General features: G+C 30.5%; 1 protein-coding gene across 1 annotated transcript; it reads left to right on the top strand.

Annotated features, from left to right (window-relative positions):
• Positions 1 to 9,775: 9,775 nt before the first annotated feature.
• LOC105107884 (uncharacterized) lies at positions 9,776 to 11,737 on the top strand. Its single transcript, XM_011001962.1, has 2 exons — positions 9,776 to 10,076; positions 10,461 to 11,737. The coding sequence occupies exon 2, from the start codon at positions 10,510 to 10,512 to the stop codon at positions 11,467 to 11,469; it is 960 nt and encodes a 319-aa protein (XP_011000264.1). The 5' UTR covers positions 9,776 to 10,076; positions 10,461 to 10,509; the 3' UTR covers positions 11,470 to 11,737.
• Positions 11,738 to 19,988: the final 8,251 nt, after the last annotated feature.

The raw sequence follows: 19,988 nt of genomic DNA, 5'->3' as shown, positions 1-19,988 counted from the left end.
CTTATAAATAGAGGGTCTCACATTAGATATAGGGGAGGAAAATTTTTAGAGATACAAAATTTAATTCAAGATAAACTCTTCAAGTAAGAAAATATTTTAAAAGCTCTTAAGTATCATTTATCTATGTTTGGAATTTACAAAGAACGAAGCCATGTTCGGTTAAACTTAAACGCTTTACAAGAGTTCTTCAATAAAAAAAATCTTTCTCAAGACAAGTTATTCAAATAAGAAAACTCTCAAGCCTCTTTCATCTACGTTTGAAGTCTACAAGCAACAAAACTTGTTTGGATGAAGCTTAAATGCCTCAAAAAAGTTCTTCAACAATACTTTGAAGACAAATCAGGTACATTTCAAATTATCAAATCATCAAATATTGTTTTGCAATACATTTCTAAATTCTCGTTCTTATAAAGTACAAATCTTGGTTTGATTTTATAAATAAATCAAGTTACCATAAATCAAATTTAAGAAAATAATAAGATGATAGTTTATTCTTTTGTAAGAATATTTTAAATAGATATTGTATTAATAAAAGCAAATATTTACATAAGTATGCTTGTTTAATCTTCAAGTATTAAAAATCATGTCTATAAACTTATAGCAACTCCACTAAGAACATCTCAACCTCTCATGTCTTCCATTTAGGAAATAATTTCCAATAACTTCTTAATGACAACTAGGAAGTACATGATCATTATTGTCATTTCAAAAAGCAATAAAACTATTAATTCAAGCTCCCAACACATGTTAAAGAATCTTCAACCCCGCTATTGAAAACAAAATGCATTGTTGAGCTGTATATGTGAACTAAGCATGCCTTTTTGGAGGTCTTTTTAATATCTATACACTAAGATGTCAATTCTTATTTCATGGTTGCATTACAATCATTAAACTTGGGTTTTGCAATGAATTGCATGTTTTTGAATGACACCTTTACTTTTAGCATCTGTGTAACCATATTGCTTGCTAGATTTTCTTTTAGATAAATCAAATCATCCATGTTCAACCTTTACGCTAGTATTGGTTGTTTTCCTTGCATTATTATATATATCTTAAGAGTCCATTCAAGTTTGTCAACTTTAAAATCTAGATATATTTCTCATCAAGACTTATCTCTTTTTTCACTACCAAATCTCCTCAAGTTTACACATTTGTTAGTAGTATGACTTCTAGTTATATGACTTCTACACAAACATTCAATGTCTTATGATTTGTCTACTGTCGTGAATCTAAACATTTGATTTGTTATTAGGGTATCAAATAACTCATTTATTGTAATAATCATAAAGGTGACACCTTGGGATAATAAAATATTATTAAGAATGGTTATCATATTAATTGACAATGTATTAAATGAAAGAAAAATAGTTCTTATCAATTCTTATTATTTTATTTTTATCATCAATTCTTATTATTTTATTTTTATCAGGAAACATCACATACTTTGACTTTATCAAATCCTAAATTACATTTCTAAATATTATATAATTTTTTGTAGTAAATTTATATACCAAGTGAATGCATTTCTTGTTAATGAATTTGGGAACAACCTTAAGTTTAGAAATTCATAATTAACAGCTTCTCTAAATTGGCAGATAAATCCAACTATTTGTTTCAAAGCACATATTGACCCTTAATCATTGGAAAATGTAAATTTAGAAATTTAATATTGGTTGACTAAAGATACATTATATCTATATAGCATGGATATGGTCTTTTATAGGTTGACCTATGAACTTATTGAACCCTTAAACTATAAGCCTATTCAACCACTCCATATATCTTTATAATTTATATCCCTTTTTTTGTAATTGCTTACTATAAATTTTTTTAAACTTACTCTAGGTTATGGTCAGAAGCTATAAATTCAGTTGAACTGTTTTGGCTAAACTATATTTTTGCTAATTAGTTTAGGATATTAAAATTTGGTTTTTTAGCTTCTTTTTCAACTATGTGATTTTTTACTTCAAGTGTCTCCTGTTTAAATATATTATTAATTGTTTTCATCATCACATGGTTAAAGCCAGATATTATTTCATTATTTTCACTTTTTATTTTAGCACATATCTTAAGATTAATGTCTTTCATTGGTTTAACAACTTTTTAGCAAGCAACTTTATTAAAGTTACATAGTTTTTCAAAACTTCCTACTAAGTTCTTTTTAAACCTTTTAAAACTTCTTTCTAAATTCCTTTCATAAGTTTGTCTTCCTCTAACATTAGACTCTAGCACAACATGGGTTGACGTATGCTTCATTGTGCAATTCCATTATAATAATCATTATAAATTTTTTATTTTTGTCATATGTTTTTTCTTTATTTCTTTAGTAAGCATCAATATTTTTCACCAATGAATCTAATTTCATGCTACATATGTTTTTTCTTTATTTCTTTAGTAAGGCATCAATATTTTTCACCAATGAATCTATTAGTTTCTTCTAATCTTCACCAAGATGTTCATATCTCTCTTCTCTCTCTCTCTCTATATATATATATATATAGTCTCTTTCCTCTTTCTTTTCCAACTCTATTTCTTGAAAGCTAGTACTTCATTATTTGTTCCAACAAAAACATCAACTAACTCGTGATTATTTTATAAACTTCCTAATAATTTTGATTTTTTTTGGTATCTTATCTTTTAAGTATTAATTTGATACTCTTATTGTAGTCACTTATTGGTAATTTTGATTATAAAATTGAAATGCAGGCTTATTAATTATAAAGGAAATTACAAGCCTATTTGACTATGACTTATAAATTATCACCTGCTAATTTCAGATTTGAAAAGTTTTAAAGAATTTGATAAAACTATAACACAATAATATGAGTTTGAGTTGTTATTGATTAATGATGTTCTTAATTTTCCTTACAATTTGCCTTATATGGTTAGTTGTATGATGATTCTATTAACTGGATGTCAAGAATGGATAATTTCATATCTTTTAGGGCTCTTTTCAGAATTTTTTTTTTTTTTAGATTAACGTGAGTGTCCGAGCCAGCTTGCGTACACCACAACTAATCTCACGGGTCCTAAAATTAACGACCATGTAACAAGAGTTGTGGGTATCTTATAAATTACATGGCTTCTTACGCCTGTTAGTTTGTTACACCTGCTTCATGTGTGCACATTATTTCTTCTATATGTGATAATAACCATTATCTTCTAATTTTCTCTTATAATATAATGTTTATTTATTTATTTCTCATAAATTTTTATAGTATAAAACAGAGTGGTACAAGGCGAAGGAATAAGCAAAAACAGCAGCTAGGCGAGGACTTATGGGAACTTCAGGTTGCAAAACAATTTTCCAGGACTAGCAATTCTGAAGAAACCCCATGGAGGGGTAGAATCTGAGTTAGCTCTGGGAGTTGATGACGTTGCAAGTACTTTTGAAGAAACTGCAGTGAAGGAGAACTCCTGTGGACCCGAGGAGTTGGAATCTATTACTCATGGAGATATCCTTTGGTTGTATCTTCTGAAAAAGTAGTGGAGATGATGGACCTTGCAGCCCCCAGCAGTTTTATGTTCAGGGAATCTCATAGCTTGCCTGGGAACCCACTCAATAATTTACTCATCTGGACTGTTTATCGGGCTATTAGCTTTCCAACTCTAGAAAAAGAATCCAGTGATGGTCTTGATTTAAGAGGCAGGTTCAGGAAAGAGAAAGCAGTGACACAATTTGCTGTTGATTCGGGAGTTGCATCGAGCGGTTCAATTTTGTGCACTCAACCCCGTAAAATCGATTCAATATCCCTGGGGAAAAGGGTACGCGAGGAATGCAATGGATGCTATAAAGATAATTCAATTGTCTGGTGTCCATCTTATTCATTTACCCAGGAGTGTGGTTCGAAGGTAATATAAATGATTGATCACTGTCTACTGCAAAACCTAATGAAAGATAAAAAAAAAATTGTTTGGAGTTTCAAGCATTATTGTAGATGAGGCTCATGAAAGAAGCTTGAATACTGATCTTCTATTGGGCTTGCTAAAATAATTCCCCAGCAAAGGCCTGACTCATGGTCTGCAACAGTTGATGCGAGCAAATCATGCACGTATTTCTTTGGTCGTGGAACGTTTCAAGTGTTGGGTAGAAGCCTTCCTATTGGAATCAAATGTGTTCCTGCCGCATATAGAGAGTCCCTTGACTCCTTGCCAAGCTCCAATATTGCAGCTCCATATGTTTCTGATGTTATTGAGATGGGAATGGAAATTCATGCGGTAGACGAGGATGGGGCAGTACTTGCTCAATTTTTGAATTCGCAGGCAGAATTAGAGCGGCGTGTGAAAAGTTTCCGTCTACCTCTGCAATAGCGCTCCCATTACATGGAAAGCTTTCCCATGAAGAGCAAAGCCGTGTTTTCCAAAACTACCCAGGAAAGAGAACTTGTTTTTGCGACAAATCTAGAAGAAACATCCTTAACAATTCCAGGTGTCAAGTATGTGGTTGATTCTGAATTGGTTAAACATGACAGGTTTGAATCTTCTTAAGGTATGAATGCACTCGGAGTTTCCAAGGTGCCAAAGTTATACTCTAATCAACGAGCTGGCCATGGTGGTAGAACAACACCTAGGAAGTGTTACCGGCTGTACTAGGATTCAGATTGTTCACCTTGGCATTGCAGTTTTGAGGATCCCTGCCTCAGGTATTAAGAATGTGCTAGGGTTTCATTTTATTGATGCTCCCAGTGCGGACGCCATCAACAACATCAGGAACCTTGTTTAGTTAGGTGCTGTTGTCTGCAAACATGATGCTTTTGGACTCATTGGCAATGGGCACTACCTATTTAAATTGGGTATAGAGCCTCCACTTGGAAAAATCATTCTTGAAAGTGTTTGTTATGGTTTGAGCAAGGAGGGAGTTGTCCTTGCTGCTGCTATGGAAAATGCCCAGGAGCTTTTTTTTTTGCAGAGCGGGCAACTCATCCAAGTTGTTCCCTGATGCACTTACCAGACTAATGAAATTCTTCCTTGAACCCGAGTCCATACCATATACAGCAACTATATTGAAAGTTTGGTATAGGAAAAATATGGAGTAACAAGGTAGAAGATGGTTGCCCAATTTCATCTGCTGCTGTTGCAGTTTCTGTTCTCATGAAGTTGCTATGAAATTGCAGTATATATCCTCATAGTAAAAAAGAAATTCAAAGTATAAAACCTTTCAACCATTTCTTTTTCTCGAGAAATTAGATGTCACTTGGTTACATTGGGTTCTTAGAGAATTCATTTAGAAACTTGTGATGAGATAAAGAGGATGGGAGTGCTATATGAATGTCAATGGATCCATTTTCATCGAAAAAATTCAAACAATCTATAAGCAAGTTTTCTATCACTTATTAAGCGTACTAGATGATCAGGATTTGTTTTTTCCATAGATGAGTTTATTCAGGGAAAAAAAAAAAAACAGGAGCTAATCCCAGCTGCATAACTGAAACACAAGATTCAATGCAATCTTGAATCAAAATAGACCCTCATGATAGCCAATCTAGAGCAGAATAAGCTGTCTAATAGCAACCTTGCGCAAAGGAAAATAATGAAATTTATTTCTGACGGACAAGACAATACTACTTGGAGAACGCCACTGATTATTATTATTATACAGTATAGCAATTTTGTTCAATCCAAGAGAAATAAAGGCAGGGCACACCACCTGAAATGAAAGAACAATCCAGTCGCTTTTGTTAAGCCCACCGAAATTCTTGATCACATCCTCCAACGTGCTTGTAGATAACACCTCAATCCATTTTTCCTTGACAAAATGGCAATCAAAGAAAGTGTGATTTCTACTTTCGTTGGCTTGCTTACAAAGAAGACGATAAGGAACAATGATTGTTCCTCTGCTCATTTGTCTGTCTTTGAAGGACAGCTTGTTTAGAATGACGTCAGGCGGTAAGCCTGTATTTGGGAACGAAAAGGAGCTCCATTGGCTTGTGGACCTATCAACTATATTGCAGGGCGAAACTCTGTCAAGGAGAATAGGAGAAGGGGCGATTGACCCATTCAGCGTCTTTGAACTTCCCACTGTAGTCCTTTTATATGTATTTTAATCTTTTCATACATCTCCAAGTAAAATTGCATTGATGGCCCCTATCCTTTTTATTTCCAGTGTAAAAATTTGCCCCCGTTGACAGATATTTTGAGCTTTTAAGGGTTTGTTTGCTCTACATAAATATTTTACAAGAAAATATTTTTTAAATTTTCTAATATTTATTTCCAGAATATATTTTAAAAAATTATTGTTTTATATTTATTTAAAATATTTACTGAAAAACTGGTTAATAATAAAATATTTTATAGTCAATCTTCAAATTTAATTCATTTACTAAAAAATATTTTAGCTCATAAAATTTTATAAAATATTTTACAAATAACAATACATTTATAATATCACCAAACTGTTTTAACAATTATCTTCTTATTTTTTACCACTTTTTTTTTCACTACTGCAACGGCCGCATGATTATCACTTTCTCTTCATCATATTATCCACCACCACCTTCTTTTTCATTGTTACTATATCCCTTTCTCACCGTAATCATCTCATCACTTCCATTAAAAAATATTTTATATATAAAATATTTTATACAAAACAAATATAACCTTAATATTTATATTACTTTTGGTCCTAATAATTTCTCATATATGTTGGAAAAAACATATTTTTATGACTTGTCTTAACATGAATTTTAATATAATTTTTTTTTAATAAAAACAGATAATAACTAACCATTAAAAATTAATTAGGCTTTAATATACATCATGTATGGCCCAATCATGATGATTAAACAATATGTAATAAAAAACTATTACAAATTTTTAGGCTTTATATAAACTGATGCATATAGGAGTGAAGAATGATGGGGTTTTTAACAAATTAAAACATTCAAATACTAAGAATATCAATACAATAGCTGTAAAAAGATACTTAAAATATTTAATTTTTATTTACTCAAATCTCACTTGTTGAAAAAACTATTAGAACCCTTTATCTAGAAAAAAAATAGAAAACACTACTAAGACTAAACATAAAAAATAAAATAGAAAAATTATGCTAGAAAAAAAATAAAAAATTATAAACTACTGAAAAAAAAATATTCTCTTCCCAAAAACCTTCCCCATCACTTCCTCAGCGTTGATGAAAGTAAATTGCTATTCTGAGTTGAGTTTCCAAATTACACCATCCGCATTCTGCTCCTTGGAGTAAATTAAGCCATAGATGTGTTCTTGAATTTCTACAAATTCATGAGACCTAGTATGAGATCCATGCCAGGAGTTGATTAATTATAGTAAATGGATTTAGATTATATATATATATATATATATATATATTCGTTAAATCTAATAATCATATGTTAAATCTAAATTGAATGGATGTCGTCTATTATGAAAATAGGAATAACTCGAATCTCTATTATTTTATTTTTATCATTTAATTCAAATAATTAACTTAAAAGTGAATTATTTTTTCAAATTACTTTGAATTTGACCTTTCCTATCCTCATTTCATCTTCATTTAATATTGTCATTTCTTCTTCATCGTAATTATAATCAGGTGAAGTTTTTCCTTGACTTTCAATTTCAAATAAGCATCCTTCTATGCTGAGTTTTCATATTCTTCAACTTATGCTTGCAACATGATTTCTCAAGCTCTCATTTTAGCAAAGATAAAGATTTTTTTTTTAGTTTTATAATTTCTCTATTCCAATGAGCTTGCTTAGAAAGATGGTTATAATTCCTTTTTAAATAATTTTTCAGGTCAAAATATATATTAATGATATTTTTTATTTTTTTAAAATTATTTTTAATATTAATACATCAAAATAATTTAAAAATACTAAAAAATATTAATTTAAAATAAAAAAATTTAAATTTTTAAAAATTACTTAAAAAAATAATCCAAATTTTCTTGTTTTTCCATCTATGACCGCCGAAGTTCGAGTTCTTATTCGTTTCTTTTATATCTTGAAACTTTTCCATTTTGAAATGCTACTAATCTTGCTATCTGAACCAAGAATTCTGGTTCTTCGTGGAGTTTACTTAGGTATATGTTTTATTAATTATTGTTATTAATATTAGAAGATTGATAAATATAAATAAAAAAATTAATAAATTTTTTTATTAATATATTAGAATGATATTTATCGATTAAAATTTTTATCACTAAATATATTGATAAACATTAATAAAAATATTTTCATAATATACATCAAGAAAATTATCATGTAAAAAAATATAATAAAAAAGGCCAAACAATTCAATTCAATGATGGGTAAGTTTTATAATGACATTATTGATGGAATTCATCCATTCGTAATATTCATATGTGGATATATCGGTAGAAAACTTTCATCAATATATATTAATAATATTATGAAGAGTATTATAGTAAAATTTAAAAAAATAAATTATATAGTGATATGATATTTTTACAAATAGAATTGTTGATAAAATTACAATTAGAATAATTTTTTTAATTAATCTATTAATAATATTTAATTTATGATTTGATACCCAACACCTTTTTATTTTTATTTTTTTCAAGTATTTTTTTTATTATGAAGAGCGATTTTTTTCAATCTCAACACAATTCAACTTTTTACCATAAATTTAACATTCATGATATTTAATTTATTAATATTTATATTTTGATTTAAATTTTATTGGGAGTTTTTTATTTTAAATAAGTGAATTTACTGTTTTTTATTTTTTGAAAAAAAAACATAATCTATCAGCGTCCGTGTTCCCAAGGTGTTGATATCAATTAATGGTTTTATTGTTTTTAACGGAATTATTGACGGAATGAGGATTCCAACGTGCTGGCCATTAATGCACTCACTGACAGTTGACTGTATACTCTGTTACCGACTTTTATACGAGACATAACATTGATAATCCATGATAAGTTTAAGGGCTGAGATTGAATTTGCAATAACACAGACAAATACTTCATTTATTATATTTTTTTAAAGTTTGACAATACTTATCTAATAGAGATTAAAGTTCACGGGCTCGATTGTGATACTGTAGAGGTGTTTCTCCCATTTGTTTATTGGACGTATGTCCAATAAACTGTGTCTAAAAGCTGGATTAAGCTTTGATTATTACCTTAATTAAGTGACACCCAGCTAAGAAGTACATGGTCGACGAGTGTTTTCTTTGGCAGCGTCTTCCAATCCAGTTAGGGTACGTGTATCTTCTTGGTTGGCTGACTGAGAGCATCTTAGCCATTTTTCAAAAAAAAAATATTTTTTATTATTTTAATTTAAATTATTTTTGTATGTTTTATTAAAAATAAATTAAAAATTAAAAAATATTATTTTTATACATTTTAAAATAAAAAATACTTTAAAAAATAACTATTAATATAATACTATACGGCTCTATTACTGTTCTCCGAGTAAATTATTCTTTAATCTTTTATTTTTTAAAGTTATTATAACCCAGCCTAATTCTTTAAATATCTATAACATGATCCTGGACTCTCCTTGTTTTTTTTTAAAAAAAAAAATTCTATCACTTAATCCCTTCCCATGACTCTTGTTGATCGCTATGTTGTAAAAATATTTGGAATTGTTCTCTAAACCCCCACCTTCTTGATTTTTACACAAGAGCTTAAATTTTATAATAATTTATATGGGATTTAGAGAAAAAAACTAACAAATGTTCTGGAGCTTAAATTTTATAATAATTTATATGGGATTTAGAGAAAAAAACTAACTAGTGTTCTGGTAGATATATACTAGTTTATGAGTTGTATATTAAAGGTTTTATACGCAACAAGCATACAAGAAGGACGAGTTACAAATAGTTTCAGATTATAGGAACTACAGAATTATATATACTCTGATCTTTTTATTCACTTTCCTCATTCCATCTCCCTTACCTGACTGCTGTCTATGTTTGATGGCTGCACTTTATCTTATGCCTGAATAAATGGGACAAGCTTTCGCAACCCTGGTTGTTTGCCTCTCTAAATAAATCCCACACACATTTTACAACATTTGCCCATACCATCAATCCTCCTAATGTTTTCTCGTATCCTTAGTTTTGGGTTTGTTATTAGTTACTGTACTTGCAAGGTAAGTCTTTCACTGCCCTGAATTTCCACAATTGACACACAGGATTCCTTTGTAGAATGTATTTTAGAGAAGATACCTGTAGTTCTTGTTTTAGTCCATGAGTAGGAACTCTCAGGCCTTGGCTTCTGATTTGAGAACGTAACAGTTCATCAAAGAAGATTTTATTTCACTAATTTGGTGGTTTCCGGGAATTTTCTTTTACTTTCGAGTACTTTTTTTGGGGTGTTTTCCAACAAATGTAGTTGTGGATTTTTCCTTTGTTTTATTTGCTCCATCTTGGTTTTGGTTCTTTGTGAATTCCTTAATCACAAAGTAGCACTGCTGATAGAATAGGAAAGGATTTACATTTATTTGATGTTCTGATATTTTACATTGAATTATCAGCTGAGAAAAACTTGAGAAAAATTCAACAAAGATCAGCTGTTCTGGATATATGAATTCGCAGACCAAGATGATATCTTTCAGTGGGTTAGGTCTTGGTTTAAGCCTGGTGTTCGGTTGCTTTCTTTTAGCACTTGTTGCAGAGCTATTCTACTTGCTATGGTGGAAGAAAAGAGTCACCAACAGAAAAGTCGAAGAAGAGGATGATTATAGCAGCAGCTATGCTAAGGAGTTCTTTCATCTTATTTGCTGGAAGAAAGCCTCCTCTTTCAGAAGCAAAATTACTCAAGGTGGTGTGAGAGAGCCAGAAGGCCCTTGCCAAGAACCAGACCTGGAACTAGGCACAAGCAAAGATTTGCTTATAAAAACACTTGGTGAAGAAAGTGTGGAAGCTGAGATCATGAGGCTGCACAATCTCTGTGGTCCACCGAGATTTCTCTTCACCATAAAAGAGGAAACAAAGGAGGATTTGGAGTCAGATGATGGGAAGACTAGAGGTGGTAGGAGCAGAGAAGGATCAAGGACAAGAAGCTTGAGTGATATTATGTTGACTATTGACACCCCATCATTCCATACTCCTTTGGCTTCTCCACGTTTAAAATCCCCTCCTTTCAATGTTTTTGATTCTTATCATCACCATGGATTCAATCCACTCTTTGAATCATCAATGGAAGCAGAGCTTAGCAGGTTGAGATCTTCCCCGCCTCCAAAATTGAAGTTCTTGAGGGATGCAGAAGAAAAACTGTTTAGAAGGTTAATAGAAGAGGCTGAAAGAAGGGCATCTAAGAATTGTGTTCCTGTTCAAGATTTATCAGAGATTAAAGGACGCGATTCAACCATGATAACAGAAGAGAGAGAAGGGTCTTTTTTAGGCTTTAATGTTGACAAGAACAAAGAAAGTGAACTTCCATATCATCTACCACAGAATCATTCAAGCTCTTCTCAGGTACTCCCACTGGCTTCTTCCCCTACAACATTCAGACCCCTAGACAAGATGCCCATTATGCATTAATTTAATTTCTTTAAATTGACATGAAATGAGGCTTAGTTATTGTTTTTTCACTCGCCAGTTTACTTTTCAAAGTGCATATCTGTGTACTAATATTTTTTGTGTTCATATTTCATTTGGATTGTCCACAATTTGTCACTACCAGTCTGCAACATATTTGTTAGGCATGGAACCTTGAGTATTCCAAGGCAAACTGACAACTTCAGCTAACTTCTGTTAAGAGGTCGGTTAAGTCAAGTGGCAGTCTTGTGGGGTAATCTGTTTTCTGTCATTGTTTACGTCTCCAGTCATCTAAGCTTACTGATTAAAGTAGTAATCATTAATACGGCGGATTAGGCTACTAATTCTCATTACTAAGAGGGCACTGTAATTCTTTCTTCAAGACGGTGCTCTAATCACCACTCCTTTCACGCTCACTTTCAATCTTTGCACATGGCTTACGAATTAGCCTAGGTGGTAAAGTTGGTTTAAGTTCCTGCAAGTGTTGTTTAGGCCGGAAATTAGAGTTAAAAGAAGGGCTTTTTCCTCCACCGAGCTACCCATTGAAAAGAAAAATGGATTACTGATTTTCATAGTGACTTGAACGTGTGACTTTAAAGATTAATGTGCACTGAAGATCAATGTGAATATGCTCAAGTTCTTAGGTGTCTTTTGCGTAAAAAAATCAAACAAAATGCTCTACATTTTCTCCATTTTGTCTAGTATGAAAGAAAGTAAAATGCGCACTCTTACGCGTCAAAACACACAGTGTTGTCCAGCTAATCGCTGTTAGACATTGTGTTGGAAGTTCGGGTTTTGAAGGCAAGAGGGGTTGAAAGTTGAGTAAAAACCTTACTGTTTATCAACCTTTTCTTCTTTCCAGCCTCTTTTTTTTTGTTTTTTTCCTTGGGAATGTCCTTTGTAACTTCTTTTATGCTTTTCATCGTTGGAGAAAAGCATTCAGAATTTTTATCCTCTCTTCCTAGTTTTTTCCTCTCCCTTTCCAGGCTCCCTCTGTCAAGTTCTTGGTTTCAAGAAAGTGAAAAGGAGACGTGATAATAAATGCTGGGTAATCAAGCACAAAACTTAACGAAGGAAACATTAGGATGCTTTAGAACATGAGATGATGATGATGATGATGATGGTAGTCGGCATAGTGCCAACAAAATCATGCGTGTCTTGCAGGTAATTATCAATCTTTTTAAGGGCATAGAAAACAAGACAGGCTCTTAAAAGAAGCCATTAAAATTTTCCTTTAGACAAGTCTTCAACAAAAAGTGACAAAGTAGTGAGGAAGTTAAGGAAGGCCTATGAGCTTTTACCTAAACAACAAGAAATGTCATTGTTATCACGCGATTCGACCAAAAGTTGCCTCCAGAAAGAGGCATCAAATGACAAATCCTTTCTCCATCCTTGGCAAGAAGATTTTAAAATTTGAATTCGTAGAGGCCCCATTGCTTCAAGAGGATAGAGAGCTCCAACGTACAGAATTCAAATTGGAAAAATGGCATGTCGAGCTTTACTTGTGCAAATGAATATAGAGACTGCAACATGACCATACCCACTAGTGGTCCTTTGAGGACCCGTTCCATTGAGAACATCAAATAACTTATGGTTCCCTGCTTCTTTTCTTTATTATTGTTCTCTCTATTTTCTCTCTTTGCGAGTTCCCACTTGCCGGTCTTATCTTAGTTGTCTGAGAAAATAGTCTTATTATATAGATGTGTTGTAACCTTTTGTCATCTCTTCAACACCCCATTGATTATTTTTGGCCTTAGCAGATATGCTGAAGGCTGTTGCTTAAAATTACACACGCGTATGCACATTGGTACACTCAAGAGGGCAAAGATAGTCAAGTAATTCTCATTGTCGCTTTTCAAAATAAATGAAAAAATTAGTTGTTTCTAAAAGACGAGGGGAAAATGAAATGTAGAGCGGGGGGAACAAACAAAGGAGAAGTTTGTTTGAAAATTGCTAGGCCGAAACCTACCATCACAACGGCGGGCCTGCTAAGGGGAGGGAAATATTTTGTTGGTTGTTTTTATATTTTAAAAATATTTTTGAAAAAAATATTTATTTGTATTTTTGTATTTTTAAATTATTTTTATGTGTTAATATGAAAAATAATTTAAAAAAATAAAAAAATAATATTTTGATGTATTTATATATAAATACTTTGAAAAGCAATCTCTATTATATTCTCAAAGCCAATAAGAAAACCTAGGTTCAAAACATAATATCGTCTGGGAAGATTATTTTCGATTCAGTTTAGTTTTTATAAAAAAATTAACAAAATCTATTTTAAAAAATGAAAATCAAACCAAAACCGGTTTAAACTGATCGGTTTTAGTTAGGTTATTTTACAATAAAAACTGATTTTTTGCTTTTATTCGGTTTTTTCCGGTTTGACTCGAGTTTTTTTGTTTGATTTGGTCTGGTTTTTTTGCTTCAGGCTTATAAAACCAAACAAAACTAATTGGTTTTCTAAAAAGTCTAATTGGTTTAATTAATTTTTTTTCAGTTAAGTTTTTTTAGATATTTTTTTAAATTTTCTTGATTTAATTGATTTTTTAATTTTTTTTTTGCTCATCTTTAATATCGTTAATGTGGGATCCTAAATTCAGCTATTTAACCCTTTGTTGGTAATTTGGCCTTTTGAAGCTTATGCGTTTTACTAGTTGCAATCACAATTTGAGGCCAACATGCAACTTCCATCTCACATGTTGGGCTTATATATATATATCTTAAAATGAAATAATTTTTTTTTTTTATGTGGCTCAACTTGAACCCAAACAAGCCAACTCATTGCAGTTTAAGGATTAATTAAGGCCAGTTTAAGACTGGTTCAAATCGGATTCAATTAACCGTAGTACAAAAAAAAAAAAAAAAGGTGTTCAATTGATCAGGTCAGTTATGCAAAGGTCTGAAGTGATGGACTGAGCAAAACACACAGGTGACAATACGAGCTTGCCCAAAAGTCAAAAACCTTGGCTGGCTTACAGCACAACATATCTCAATATTTAATTCAACAAAAAACTAAATCTCTTGACGAAACGAAATTAAATTAGTGTGCTCCGGACTTGGAATACTGTAATGGTATAATTACGTAATTATCCTTGAATACAAAAAACTTTGAGCTAGAAATTGGAGCCATGGTCTTTTTATCATGACAAATTTTTTTACAAATTAAATGCGGTTAGATTGGTAATTTTGTATTTTTATGGTCAAATTACTATTTTAATCTTATAATAAAATAATATAATACCTACTACTCAAAAATATTTTTATCTTTTTAATTTTTTAGATTAATATAATTACTTTTATATCCTTAACAAAACCAATATAACTCTTATCCAAGGATTTTTTTTTTATCATTTTATACTAGTTTTATTATAAATTTTAAGGATATCTAAAAACGTTTCTGTAAATTATATCTGTTAAATATAATTAAAAAAAGTTACTGACACGCGTTATACTCACCCCAACATGTCAACGACCCCTTGCTATTTAGGCAATAACAGCAAGTTTGTTTGACCAATAAACGCTACTTTTTGAAGTGGTGTTTGCCCTTAACATGTATTGGTTTTGACATTTATAAATGTTTTTTCTTTTTTTTTTCTCTCTCTTCGCATCACAAATTTCACATTTGAAAAAATCAAATTAGCCCTTACAATTTATTTATCCTTTCAGTTAGTCTTTTTTATTGTTATTTTTTTAAAATTTTGAATAAGCTATTAAATTACAAAAACATTTCATTTTTCATCTCCTTTTTATTTTTTAATCTTTCATATTTAATTTTTATTTTTTAATCAAAATAGCCCATGTTAGTCTTAGATTCATGATCAGTATCACTAATTTTTAAGGTTAACAATGATTAACTTTTTTTGAGTTTTTTTCTTAAATTGAATTGTTTCAATTTTATTGTTCAATATTTAATCTATTGAAAATTGATCTTCATATTTTTTTTAATTTTTTTTTATTTGTTTGTCCCGATCATTTTTTTTAGAATTTCATCCTTAGTGAGTTTTTTCCTATCAAATTTGATCCAAATTCTTTTTATTGTTATTTCTTTTCCTTTGACAAGTGTTTTGAATTTATATTTTTTTTATGAGCTCATTTTTAAAAAATAAATTGATTGAGAATTAAGCCTTTTGAACAATGCATGCCTTAAAAAAAAGTTCCAACTAGAAATATATCAACGTAAATATTTCATCAGTATATTTTCATCAGTAATGGTGGCATATACAACAATTATTTTTAAACTCATTAGAATATACTGATAGATATATTCAATTTGTAGTCTCATTAGCAAATCACCAAAAAAAGTATTTTGTCGATGATTGTGGCATAAACAATAAATTTATTCCAACTATCTAGAAAATACCAACAAATGAATTCTAATATATTGTGATTAGGTCAAAGATTTTGTATCTTGACATTGGTGGGTTCAAATCAAGTTTTTTAGATGTTTTTTGAATGATGTTTTTACTTAATTTTCATCCTTTAATATTTTATTTGTTAGAGATTGAGTTTTATCTTTTTTATTTTTATTTTTCTTGTAAAGTTATTATGTTCTCATTTGATTTATTAGAGAAACTGGTCTTTAAACTTTTTATTTTTTATATTTTTTTAAAAAAATTATCTCAATTTTATATTCATGTTCATAAAGTTTAAGAATTAACTCGATTTAAATAGGTATTTTATTGTTTTTTTAATATTTTTTAGTTTTATCTTTTAATATTGAATTGTTTCATAATCTAGGTTAACTTAGAATAATTTTTTAATATATTTTTAATTATTATTCTTTCTGTTTATTTATTATTTATAATATTTAAATTATTAAATCAATAACTTGGATCCCATATTATCTTTATTAATATTTTTTTATAAGTTAGACAGCGACAGATGGGGGCCATAAATCTAGTAGATGCTAAAAGAAGGGAGGGCAGAAACATAGAAACTAACATACAAGGCTTGGCTGGACTCTCTATCTCGACAGAAAATAAATGGGCGATTTTTAATTTGCCACCTAAGTTTTTGAGTCGTGTAAATTTTATTTTAAAAGTCTGGTTCGTATTAATCAACTCCCATAACTTTCATTATAATTTCATTTTCCTTTATGAATTTCAAACAACAACAATAATAATGTAATGAAAATCTTGTAAATTCTATTTTTCTCTCTGAGATTTATGAGATATCTCAAATAAAATAAATGAAATGAAATTAAAAAAATAAAATAAAAATGAGTCTTTTATATGATAAAACTTGATATGAATAGTTTCCCACAAAATCTGTAGATCATATCAACTTAGAATTCTTATTCATCAACAAAATTATTCTATCTTAATTTTTTCCATCGTTGGGTGGACGCCCACCTGATACTGGCTGTGCTGTCCAATATCCTTGGCGCTGGGAGTGACACGCCCACCATCGTTGATGCGTGTTGCTCATCTGGTGCTGGGCTCCCTGCCCATAAAAGTCTTACTGAAGATTTGAATTTTAAATTTGTACGACTAGAAATATTGTAGCTTAATGATGGCAGAACATGCTCAAGATAGCCTCTACGGCTATACCATAAAAGTCCAACAAACAGGCCTTTTAAAAGAAAGATTAAGAGCCTGTTGTCAAATAAAAAACGATGTGGACAGATCCGCTCCTGGCCACCTTGTCCGCCCTATCCGAGTGCGGTTCCGGCCAGAATCAATAACCAAAACATCATGGCCGAAACCACCACCGGCGACAGCCAGCCCCATAATCCTACCTCATCCACTATCAATTTCAAAACCCAGCACAAAAAGACAGCTTCTCCAGCCCTCTTATCTGCCACGTTCCAAAATTTTCCTCAGACCGCAAACTGCAAATTGTAATATACAAATGTTTCTTCCTGACAACACACTAGTCTTTAGGCCCATTGGTTTTTCCTTTTTGTGAACTTTAGGCCCCATTAGCTCTTCGGGAAGGGTAGAAAACACTATTCTAACCTTCCTATGCTTGAAGCAACTTTTGAAAACTAGTGAAAAAACGAAGGAAACAGTAAAAATTATGATGCTATGTCTCTCCATTATTCTTTCATGGCTAGGCCCTAACTATACACAAAAGAATAAATTTGTTAAAAACTTTTGATTAAATATTATATTCTTACTACAATAATATATATACGTATTCTATAAAATATTATATTAATTTCTAAACAATAGATAAAAATTATTTTTCATACTTAATTAATAACTAAAAGAATAAGATTTTGTGTGATTAAAATCCAAGTAAAAGAGCAGATATTTATTTATATATCCAAGTAAAGTATAAGATCTGTAACAAAGGGGGTGTTTGTTTGGAGGAAAGTAATATTTTAAAAGTTATTTTTTAATTTTTTTTGTATTTATTTGTCATTAGAAAAGTTAGTCAATAGGAAATACTTTCTAGTTAAAGGAAAATTTAGCTTAGTTTTCAGAAAAGTGTTTTTTTAAAAAATTTGGACGGAAAATACTTTTTAGAAGTTGTGAAAAATTTAGAAATGTCATATTATTTGCTAATTATATTAAATTTGGTCCTCAAAACTTTTGATTGCTATATATATTTTGTTTTGAATATTTATTTTTCAATTTCATCCCTTAAAATTTAATTTTTATATTAAACTTTGATCTTTATTTTTATAATTGTTATTTGCTTTTTTCTTATCATTTTTTAATTGAAATTTTTTATCTATCAAATTTGGTCATCATTCTTTTGATTGTTACTTATTTTTTTAAAATAATTTTTGAAATGGTTATTATTATTATTTTAATTTCTTTATCTTTTAATTTTTTTATTTCTTAGATTTGATCTCTGTTATTTTGATTATTATTTATTTTATTTGAGATAAATTATTAAATTATATTTTTTTCAATTTCATTCTCATTCAACTTTTTAATTTGTAAGATTTGTTTTTTATTATTTTAATAAACTTAAAAAAAATAAAATATCAATAAGTTATTTTTCAGCTTATATTCCATTACATAAACAAATACCAGAAAGTATTTTTCAACTTATTTTTTATTACATTACCAAATATAAAAAAATAATTTACTTTATCAGAATTTATTTTTATGAAATTTACTTTAAAAAAAACTATTTCTCAACAAATAAAATAATTTGATCATTTCCAAATCATATGGTTTCTTGAGACACCTATTGGCTGTATATATAAAGATTGCAGAAGCTGGCTTTTTAATTTATGTCAGATTGCATGTGCAATAATGAACTAAAGCTTCCTGTATACATTATCTGTTTTGTGATTCTTCCAAGAATTAACGCGCAGGCACCACTTCTATTACAGCCCATGCCAAACATGGCACGACGATCTCTTTCGCGATGCGGGAACCATATGTTTTCTATGGCAGTTGACCCTTCTTAATAAGTTTCGTACTTCCATAAGAGCAAGTTCCATGATTCCATACAAGACTAACAAACAGTTAACTGGTACCATTGATTTTTTGTTTTTGGCTGATGATAATAACAGTTCTTTTTTAGGATGCATCATCTGCTGTAAATTTCGCCAATTAGCCTGTCGATGAGACGGAGAGGGAGCTGAGGGGAAGAAGACAAGCGAATGTGTTAAGGCTGCAATTTTACTTTCCTATACGGCAAGAAATTTCCAAGTATTAGGGATAGCATTTCACATGAAAGAAAGCAAAAAAGCCGCATCCTGTTAAACGTTTTGATAAGGAATTAGATTCCCGCACCACTTAGCTGCGTTCTTTATGAGGTTTCGCCTGTAATCAAAAGCAATCTTCCAGAGTTGAGATTAAATCAACTGCTGGTTTCACGATGCATGGAAATTAATTAATTTATAAAGTCAAAACTAGAAAGTTTTATGAACTTCCATGCACGTGAAATGTTGCTGTTTATCGCAATTTTTAAAGAGAGCTATAAGTTTTAGTTGGAATATCAAATCCAACACACCCTTCAAAGCTTAATTAAAGAAATAAAAACAACGAAAAATTAAGAGTGAGAAAAGGAACAATATACAGTGATAAATATTTTTACATGATTTAGCTATAAGACTCAGCAATAATTAAATACCAGAGTGATTCCACCAACGTCTTCTTGATTTATCTACAAAATAAACAATTCTATTAGAATGATTGAAAAAAAATAAAGTGAAATCGAGACAAACACGTGGTGAGAACTGAAATTTACCATGAATATATTGGCGGTGGAGTCTTTCTTTATAACCGCGTCCATGGACATGGTCCAGATTTCCAGGGCTGTATATAGATTCCGTAGGACATGGTTTAGGAAAGTGGCTCTTGTTTTAGGACCTACCTTCTGCTGACATGCTGTCTTTAATTCCCGACCAACAGCATCATGATAATGATTCTTGATTCGTTGTCGCTGTACATATGCATGTATGATGTATCACCACCATCTACTTCTTTTCTATCCGCCCATCAAGAGTCTCTGCGTGCTTCTGACATACTTTGTGATAGCTTTTTTCTACTCTCAGATCTCATCCCCATTTTTCCTAAACTTATGATAATGTAAATTTCAAAATTAATCTCTGA

The sequence above is a fragment of the Populus euphratica genome, unplaced genomic scaffold (genome assembly GCF_000495115.2).
Source record: "Populus euphratica unplaced genomic scaffold, PopEup_1.0 scaffold175.1, whole genome shotgun sequence".
Taxonomy (NCBI): Eukaryota; Viridiplantae; Streptophyta; class Magnoliopsida; order Malpighiales; family Salicaceae; genus Populus; species Populus euphratica.
This window is presented reverse-complemented; position numbering and strand designations above follow the sequence as displayed.

Bases quoted from the DNA above. Each gene is read 5' to 3' on its own strand.
- LOC105107884 (XM_011001962.1), top strand. From the start codon at position 10,510: ATGAATTCGCAGACCAAGATGATATCTTTCAGTGGGTTAGGTCTTGGT.